Below are 8,986 nucleotides of genomic sequence, written 5' to 3'. Positions count from 1 at the left end.
CTGGTTTTTTCTTCACTGTATAAGAGGCTCATTAGTACGCAATCAATACAATATTGACTTTTCTCTAAAGAGCTTCAGAAACCGCAGCAAAAAATTCCAGAAGATGTATAACAAACACGATAATGAATATATTTAAAAAACTCTCTTTTAGGAAAATGTCTAATTTTTTGCCCAATTCAACCATTCCGTATTCCAGGTTATTTTTAAAAATGATCCTGTATCAATGCTATATTTTAAATTAAGGAGAGCACATTTTCCTAATGCTGAGATAACTGTCATGACCAGAAAGAAATTTTTATTCCTCCTACGTTTATTTCTGTTGCAAATTCTGAAGCAAGCAAAGGACATTCGCATCGTGAAATCCAATTAAACATTGTGAGCGATCCCCATTCCTGTCGGGAAGCAGTTCATATTTTTTTTCTAATCCAATCTCTTTTCACATCGAGTTCAGTTTGAGTTTTACAAACTGGAGGAACGCACTGAAGCGAAATGAGTTGGACTCTAATAACGCGGCGCTATGAATAAAAAGCTCTTTCAGGCTCTACAGAATCAAAGCGGTGCAATGAAGATGACAACCTATGATACTCTTTCCCTCTACACAGCTGTTTGTATAAATTCTCTTTGAGAGCGAAATTTCGGCAAAAATGAGAAGAATTTTTTTGATTTTTAACAAGTTCTTTGGTAGAGACATTTCATATAGAAAATGTTTTCTAAAAATACCGTTGCGTCGAAGTTATGTAAATATTGTGGAAATTTAATTCCTGGTGTTTTTATTTGGCAAATATAAATTTATTTAACTATCAAATAAAATAACATAATATACAAAATTTAACATCCAGTTTCAACATTTCTTAACATAGATGACAGCTCCCCCTCTCGATGACATGTATGTCTAGCACAATAGACTGATTCAAAAGTGTTGCGGCGTCGACGAAACTTTTACCGTGTTAAAAAAGTGGAGTCGCTTGCTCTGGGGTGTAATTAAAAGTTGCTTATCTTGTCGCGAGGAGAGGCTAACGAGCCGCCAGCCGCTGGAAAAAGGGCAGGTGGTGCAGCGGGGCAGAGTGGTTCCTCAGCCACTTGGGACCCTCGTGGACGGCGCCCTCCAAGTTCTCGAAGCCCTCGCGCCACCGACCAGCTGGCAGGTACACGTCCCTGGTCGTCGCGCCCCGCTCCAACACAGGGGCTACCAAAAGCTCCTCACCAAGGAGAAATTCTGTGAAATAAAATAAAATTCAATGTGGCAACTGACAACGTATCAGACAAAATGGGGTTTAAATGTTGATTTTAGATGCCAAAAATTGCCAACATTAAATTCCTTTAATATTTCAGATTTTTTAAAAATAAAACTTCCCTTCAAATTAGATAAAGTTTTCAAATTTTCTGAAGATAACATAGAAATGATTTTTATACTATGGCAATTTTTCCATTCGACAGATTAAATTTTGTTTCCAAGGAAAAATAGTTTAATAACTGAGGCTGTGAAATATTATTTTTTCTTTTCAGTGATGACGAAACCCTTTCACTTCGGTTCAGAACAGACATTCTCGTCCAGCTATTCCACCACAAAATGATTTATCAACGCGAGAGGCGAGTATATGTGCTAAAGGAAAGGAGAGGTGCTGGGGCTAAAAGGGTCTTGACATGTACGCGTGCGAGAAAAGGAGAGCTGCTGGAAAAATGATTCGTCTCGATCGAGGAGGCATCTTGCTACTCATTTTCGAGACTGACTTGGCCAACGGCCGGGTCTCGTGTCGCCGAGACGGGGATTACGTGCGCTGGATCAAAATGTTAAAATCTTGATCTCGCGATTCTGGCACCCCGTCGGCCGATGATCATTCATCACGGAATTCGTTGTCGCTGTCAATCTCGAAAAATGAGCGCCTGCCAGTGGCGTTCCATCTCCCAAGGTTCAAAATGAGAGCATCTCAAGATTTTCGCATCAGAAAAACTTAATAAATATGTGATACATTAAACGCAATTTTCTGCCTAAGTATTTTGCTTTGAATAGACAAAAATAATAAAATTTTCCTTCAGGAAGAAGAAACATACAATTAAATTTTAATTTTGGTGCATTTTGCTATACATTTATTTAATAGGGTGTCTTTGTCAAATGTGTTTTTGCATTTCTATAGCGATAGACTGAATCGATTTTTGTGTTGAGCACATCAAATGAATTCTGTTTGAGTATGGAAGACACAGCAGCAGGGCGAAACCTTCTCTAAAATTGAAACTAAAGTGGTGTGCCACTTTTAGTGGCTTCAAAAACTAAGGAATTTCTCAAGATAGATAATTTGAGGTTTTAAACAGCCTCACAAACAATTTTAATGGCTTTGACTGCGGCTAAAATTCAAAAGAAATTGAAAAGTCCCTGAGAACACATTTTTACATGTTCCAATATGGGTTGCATGAATTTATCGCAATTTTATGGTGAAATTAAATTTCAATAATTTTCGGTAATTCTTTTAACGGCAGAATGACACGAAAGGGTGCGCAATCCATTAAATTTTATAGTTCAGCGTGCTGCTGCGAGGCACAAACAGGCGGAAAGGAAAGTGGCCGCATTACCCAAATTGAATTTTTATTTCGCCCAAAAGCAGCGTAGCAGGGCTCGCCGAAAGTTTAATCATTTTTATGCGTGTCTCTGCAGACTTGATCGATTAACACCGCCCGGCTAAAAGTTTCATAAAGAGCCGGAGCGGTGAGTTGCAAGGAATTCGGGCCTGATGAAATTTTACGACCCTCAAGAATTCGCCGCGCCGTGCAATCTTTCAACAGGGCAAAAAGAGCGACGGCCGTCGGTGGCAAGTAACCTCTTCGTTCGTGCGCGGCACCGCTCAATTCCTTTTCGGCGAAAGCGAGAGAGAAAGGAGAAGAAGACGCCTCTATTGAATAAACGGGCCGGCGCAAATTTATCGGCGCTCGACCAGATTTTTACCTGAGTCGATGGTTTGGGCTATTGAGTCGTGCGGCTCAATCCACCACACGGGCAGATTGATTGGAATTCCGCTCGCGGCCCTTTGTCTCGCCAGCGCGTAGAAGACGTCGGCCAGCTCCACGTGCAGCGCCACCAGCTTCCTCGCAATCTCCACGGTCTGCCGGCAAAACAGATCGCCAAATTACTCCAAGCACGCAGATTTGCAGCCCTTTGGCAAACACTGGCACGCACCGCAGAATTTTGATGACTCTAATCAAATTTGCCCTGCTAAATGACGGCAGATATTTGGTGGAGGGGTTGTTTTTCTTCTCATTTTGAGAAAATTGTTTTGGGAGGAAGTTTGCTGTTTACCTTAATCTGCAAAATTGCTTCGGTTTTATTGTCCAATCAACTCGGTAACAAAAAACATAAAATATCCATTTTGTTTCGATAGAAAGCTCAAAATATTTTATGCTGTAGATTTTAAACTTAAAGATATTATGCAAGATTTTCTCCAACTATTTTCCTAAAATATTCAAATAAAAATTGTAAAAGGAACTGGCAAATTAGGTTTTTAAAAAAATGATTAATATTTATATCTGAAAATTATCATTAAAAACAAATGCTGTAATTTCGAACAGAGCTTTAAAATTACAAATTTCGTAACTCGACAGTGATGTGTTCTTAAGAAGCATGATATAACTGTTTGCCACCTCTCCCTCTAGATCAAATAAGGGCTGTGTTTGCAAGCACTGAGAGAGACATATTAAATTCCACTCATACTCCTGATTTTAATTAAAACTCTCTTATCTCCACTTATCTCGAGTTGCAAAATTAGTAAGCAAGAAATTCTGTCTTTTTTCTGTGTTGATTTTAATCAAAGTAATAAATTTTTAGAAAATTTTGCATCGTAAGTCATCAAAGAAACGAGAAACGTGCAGAATGAATACGCAAGAAATAGGGAAAATGTAAATAATAAATTTCACCGTCGTGGAATAACTACTTCAACAAGTGTAATTTCCGCGCATTATGGGATCACGTTTTCAGCATTTCACCGACCGGAATGAGCAAGATAACAACGCTGCCAGTTTCCAGTCGACCAGCGGTGGCGGCAAACTAGGCCAAAAGCCCACCGACTTCATCACTTATTTATAGCGCGAGTAGGCAACCTGCGCGACGCACGTGCTCCACCGACTGCATAAATCAGCCTCGCGCGAAGCGTCCGATTGCGAAAAAGAGCAGCGGGATGAGGGCGAGAAGTACACATAAAAACGCATACCTCTTGGTCGAAGTCCCACGGCGGCAGGGAAAACTGCATGATTGGCATGAAAGTGGCCACCTGCATCCACCTTGCAAATTGAATTTTAATGAGGTTAGCTGCTAAAGATGGAAAATTGCTGATTTTTTTCTAAAAATATAATCCAAAACATTTATTAAATAATTTTCCTCCCCAAACTTAAGGGAAATTCAAATGTTAACAGATAATTAACAATGAAGGTTTCATATTGTTTAGGACTTAACTACAAAAAATACTAAATTTTATCTTATCTTGAAATGAAAGTTTAATCCGAGTATTAGAATCAGGGTTTTTAATTTTACATTGAAAAATAGAAAAGAATCGATTAATTTTCCTTTAATTTTTCCAAATATTTGATTTTATTCAATTGCATCTTTTTACAAACCTTTCCTTTTGCTGTTATCCCCCAGTTCCTTATTTATGCCAAGATGATTTTATTGTATAAAGTAAAATACCTGATGAAGAGTTCCTTGTCAGGGCCGACATCGTCGTAAGCGTCGCCACCGATCATGTCCGCTATGACATACGAGTAGCCAGCCAGGTTTTGCGTGAGCAGGGTCGGAATCAAAGTGGCCAGCCCCTCGTCATCATCCCAGACGCTCTCCTTGTCCGACATCCGCAGAGCCATGCCGAGCCACTGAGTGCCGAACGCTGTCCGCATCTCAGAGAAACGACCTTCGACACTATCCGTGCGTGCGGCTGCCTCCGCATAAGCCCTCGTGAAGGCTGCCGGCTGGCTGCGGCTTGAGTACAGCGAGCCATTTGCAGGTACGTAGCTCATGTCACCACAATCGAATTTGAAACCTATTTATTTTTATAAATTTTCATTAAAATACCGTTCCTCAATCTTCAATTTGAAGAAAAAAAATGAAAATATGTTTCGACAAAGTTTCACGAGTTTTTAAAACTCCTGTTAAATGATTTATTTTTTGAATATTAGATTTTTAGCCTTTTCAATATTTCACCATCAATTTTGTAGTCCTCCTTTATCCTGAGGAGCCGTCCTGTGAACCAAGCAGCGGCCTCAGGGTTGCTGAAGTCAATGAGGCCCCCTTCGCCGTTCCACCAGGCCACCTGGGACGAGTTGCCACCTTCGTCCTGCACCATGTAATTTTGAACGTCCGCGTCCGCGAAGACAGGGCAAATTCTGTTCACGAAAGGGTGCGTCCACAGGGTCACGTGGAAGCCAAGGTCGTGCAGCTGCTGTACCATTTCTTTCGGTTCGGGAAAGGCTTCCAAGTTGAATTCTGACTCTCCGTAACATGATTCCCATTTGTCATCGATCTAAATGAAATCGTAATTGCCATCCATTTTTTTTGAAAATTATGTTTTTTGTTTTTCTCCTCAAAAAATTGTTTAATTTTTAACGGCACAAAATAAAAATGCAAAAACAGTTTTGAGACTAAATTCAAATTTCACGATTTTGTCTCGATGATTGGGATTTAAATGAAATAAATCAATTTTATTTTTACCTCGATTTGGCTGGCAGGAAATCCGTGCTCGACAATTTGTGTTGCGTAGTCGACAACGGAGAGCTGCGAAATATCCGCCTTGTACTTGGCCCAGGTGGACCATATCGGCAGGCGAATCATGTTCTGGTTGAGCACCGCCTCAGGCCTGCCCAGCAACGCGTTGGCCACTGCTTTGTGAACGGTCGGCGTGTCTTTGGCGTTGCACACTACCAGGTCCAACTTTTCCTTGTCGTCGGAGCGGTAGTACGGTGGCTCAAAAGAGCTCGTAAAACACATTCTGCAAGAATGTTTTTGATGTCCGGTTTATTTTGCGAGAGAGAGCGTATTAAAAGATGCGGATCAAAGCCGAGTTTTCCGTATACATATTAATTTGATGGCTTCGAACTAATTTGAAAAATGCAGTGTCGCCGAGAATTTTCTTAATAAGTCACTCGCCTTTGATCTTTGAAGGTCCAGAAGAGCGGCACGTGTGCCGGGACGAAGATAGCGGCGCCGTCGGAGGTGAGCCAGTACCTTTCGACGACGCCTTTGAGGCCATCGTAGCCGCTGAGGTAGGGCGTGCGCTCGAACCGTCTGTTGCGCTCCGCAGGCCACTTTTGCGCGTCCACCACAGGTCCTGCGTACACGTGGCGGCCGTCGAGCGACAAGCAGGCCGTCGCTCCCAAGCCCACCAGGCTGACGTTCATGCAGTGCGTCCCGGACGCGACGGACAGCTCGGCCGTGGTGAGCCGGGCCGCGTTGTCGCCCCAAGACAGGCACGTCAGCACGTCGCCCACTTCTTGCAAGCAGTCCGTGGGCGTTTCGGATGACCCATGATCGAAGGTAAACGCGAGGCTTGTCAGGGTGTCCACGGGACCTGGAAAGTTCGTGACATGTGTATTTATTGCAGGCGAAAAAAGATATGACTTAAATGTAAAAGGTTCTTCCATTTTACCATTTTCATAACAAATAAATTAAATTAAGTGAAAATTTGTTTTGACAACAAGAAACTCTGGTCCTGTCCTTGGAAACTGTCTAGCACTAAATCTGTTTTGAATAAAATGAAGTGAGCTTCAGGAATAGTTAAAAGAAACATTTGTAAATTATTTTTAACCCTCTCTTTTAGTCTTCATTTTATAAAATTCTGGATTATGTAGCGAAGCAGCATCATACTATAAAGTATTCAAAACTAAAATACGATCGCTTCAAAAGGTAACTAATCTGTTGCTAGATTTAATAAGAGCAGCTCAAAGGAATTATGAATGATTTTTTTTTTTAAATTTTTAATGACTTTTACTCTTAAATTTTCTGTAATTTATTTACCAATATTAATTTTTTTATTAATTTAACCACATTTAATACATAATAAAATACCTATATATAGATATCGAGATTCTAAATAACTAAAAAATATAATAATTGATACATTCTCTTCAGATGATCTTTAAATATGAATTAAATATAATATTAGTTGGGTAATCAATATACTTGTAAAATAATTTGTTAATTCACCAGTTGCATAAACCCTAAGTGTTCAAAGCCGCCAACAGATGGCGCCACCGTAGACTTTCGATTTTAAGGCACTTCCGCTGCGATTTCAGACTCAATCTAGCTACTGTGCACTCTTCAATTAATTTGCTAATTTTTGACGTGCTGAAAACCAAAATTGGTTCAGCCAATCGCCGTAGAATCGTGAAAAACTATTTATTGAAATAAAAAAATCTTTTCCAACGTTTCTACGGCGAATGGCTGAACCGATTTTGGTTTTCAGCACGTCAAAAATTAGCAAATTAATTAAAAAAAGCAAATTAGCTAGATTGAGTCTGAAATCGCAGCGAAAATGCCTTAAAACCGCTTAAAACAAATTTTTTTAAAAAAGTCTGTGGTACGCCATCTGTTAATTGGCGGCTTCAAACACTAAGGGTTTATGCAACTGGTCAATTCTCTGAAGAAAATCGTTCTTAATAAAACTAATTTAACATATAAATTTCGAGTTTTCCGGGATTTATAAAATAAAAATTCTATAGCGATACCTTTGTTTCACGCCCAATCATTAAAAAAGTAAAATTATTGCTTCATTTTTGTCAATATATTTAGCTCTGTTTTTTACTTGTCAGCGAGACTATGGCTGAAGTGTTGGAGGCTAGAATCTGGATGGTATTCTCGTAGAAGACAGATTTGAGCTCGGCCATGATCTGCACGAGGTCCTCCTCCGGGGATTCTTCCAGCCAGCTCCTATCGGACGCGATGGACGCGGCGATGAGCGTGGCCAGCGCCACGCTGGTCAGCAGCACGGTGATGACCAGCATGAACGACACGACTGCGGAGGCGTCACGAATACATTATTTGATAATTATTACTAACTGCATGCAATCACGGCAGGTATTTTATACCGATCCGGAGGCAGCATTGGTCGGGTTGCTCGCTGCGTCCGTGCTCCTCAGCCTCGGGATCAAACTGGCTGATAAGCCACTGTCGGCTTCCCGACGCCCGCTTCTTCCAAGGTGCCATCGCGAACTAGCTGACGTGAGTAATCTCGCTCTGCACGCAACGCATCGCTCGCATTTGCTATCAGACGTACGCGCCGCAGATAAGCTCGCGCGGCCATTATCTTACTTTTATATCATCAAGAAGTCCGTCAAGGGAGTTGCGAGTACCACTCACGAAAGTAAAATGTTTTTTATTCGAATGGGAAAATGCCCATTGTTTTTGTCCATGGCAAAATCGGGGGAATACCATTATTATAAATATTGCTGCGAACATTTCATTTTAAATATTTTAAAAATGAACGAGGGACGCCAGGGTCATACAGGCGCAATAAAACTGTATCACTCTTTTAAAAAACATAATATTTTACTGTTTTGTTTAAGTTAGATGGGAAATCTTACTATTTGAACCCCTGACAATCCTTTCTATGAGGCTAATCATTTGAATTGGAAAGTTGAACTGAACCAGAACTGAATATTTATGCTTAATGTCCACAAATAATTAATTAAATAAAATTTTCAAAGGTCATAATTTTTACTTTCGCTTTAAACAGTTCTATGACAGAGAAATTTCAATTCGTTTGCTCAGATTATAATTTTGCCACCATTTCATTTCCAAACGAGAAAAATCAACAGCAAAAATAATTAATTATTTTTGTTTCTCCCTCAAAGTGAATTCCAGAATAATTTTTGGTACACGCAGCTTATTTAATTATTTATTTTGAGCTGCAAGAAAGGTCCACGAAAAAGTTTCAGTTTGAAATTAATGTAATACTTTGTGTAAATTTAGTTTGCTCGCCGTGGAGGTTATAGGTGGTGGATTAAAATAGGACTT

At 40.2% G+C, this 8,986-nt stretch overlaps 1 protein-coding gene across 1 annotated transcript; it reads right to left on the bottom strand.

The window, feature by feature from the left end:
• Positions 1 to 753: 753 nt before the first annotated feature.
• LOC135936497 (myogenesis-regulating glycosidase-like) lies at positions 754 to 8,198 on the bottom strand. The gene is made up of 9 exons (XM_065479328.1): positions 8,059 to 8,198; positions 7,776 to 7,985; positions 6,122 to 6,542; positions 5,687 to 5,963; positions 5,180 to 5,498; positions 4,670 to 5,018; positions 4,197 to 4,266; positions 2,939 to 3,095; positions 754 to 1,216 (listed from the first exon to the last, which is right to left on the bottom strand). The coding sequence occupies exons 1-9, from the start codon at positions 8,174 to 8,176 to the stop codon at positions 1,014 to 1,016; spliced, it is 2,124 nt and encodes a 707-aa protein (XP_065335400.1). The 5' UTR covers positions 8,177 to 8,198; the 3' UTR covers positions 754 to 1,013.
• Positions 8,199 to 8,986: the final 788 nt, after the last annotated feature.

Source organism: Cloeon dipterum, chromosome 2 (assembly GCF_949628265.1).
Source record: "Cloeon dipterum chromosome 2, ieCloDipt1.1, whole genome shotgun sequence".
Classification (NCBI taxonomy): domain Eukaryota; kingdom Metazoa; phylum Arthropoda; class Insecta; order Ephemeroptera; family Baetidae; genus Cloeon; species Cloeon dipterum.
This window is presented reverse-complemented; position numbering and strand designations above follow the sequence as displayed.

Coding starts and splice junctions, on each gene's coding strand:
- LOC135936497 (XM_065479328.1), bottom strand. CDS start 8,176: ATGGCACCTTGGAAGAAGCGGGCGTCGGGAAGCCGACAGTGGCTTATC. Junction 6,543..7,775: donor AGCCATAGTCTCGCTGACAA/GTAAAAAACAGA, acceptor CGAACTTTCCAG/GTCCCGTGGACACCCTGACA. Junction 5,964..6,121: donor TGGACCTTCAAAGATCAAAG/GCGAGTGACTTA, acceptor ACATTCTTGCAG/AATGTGTTTTACGAGCTCTT.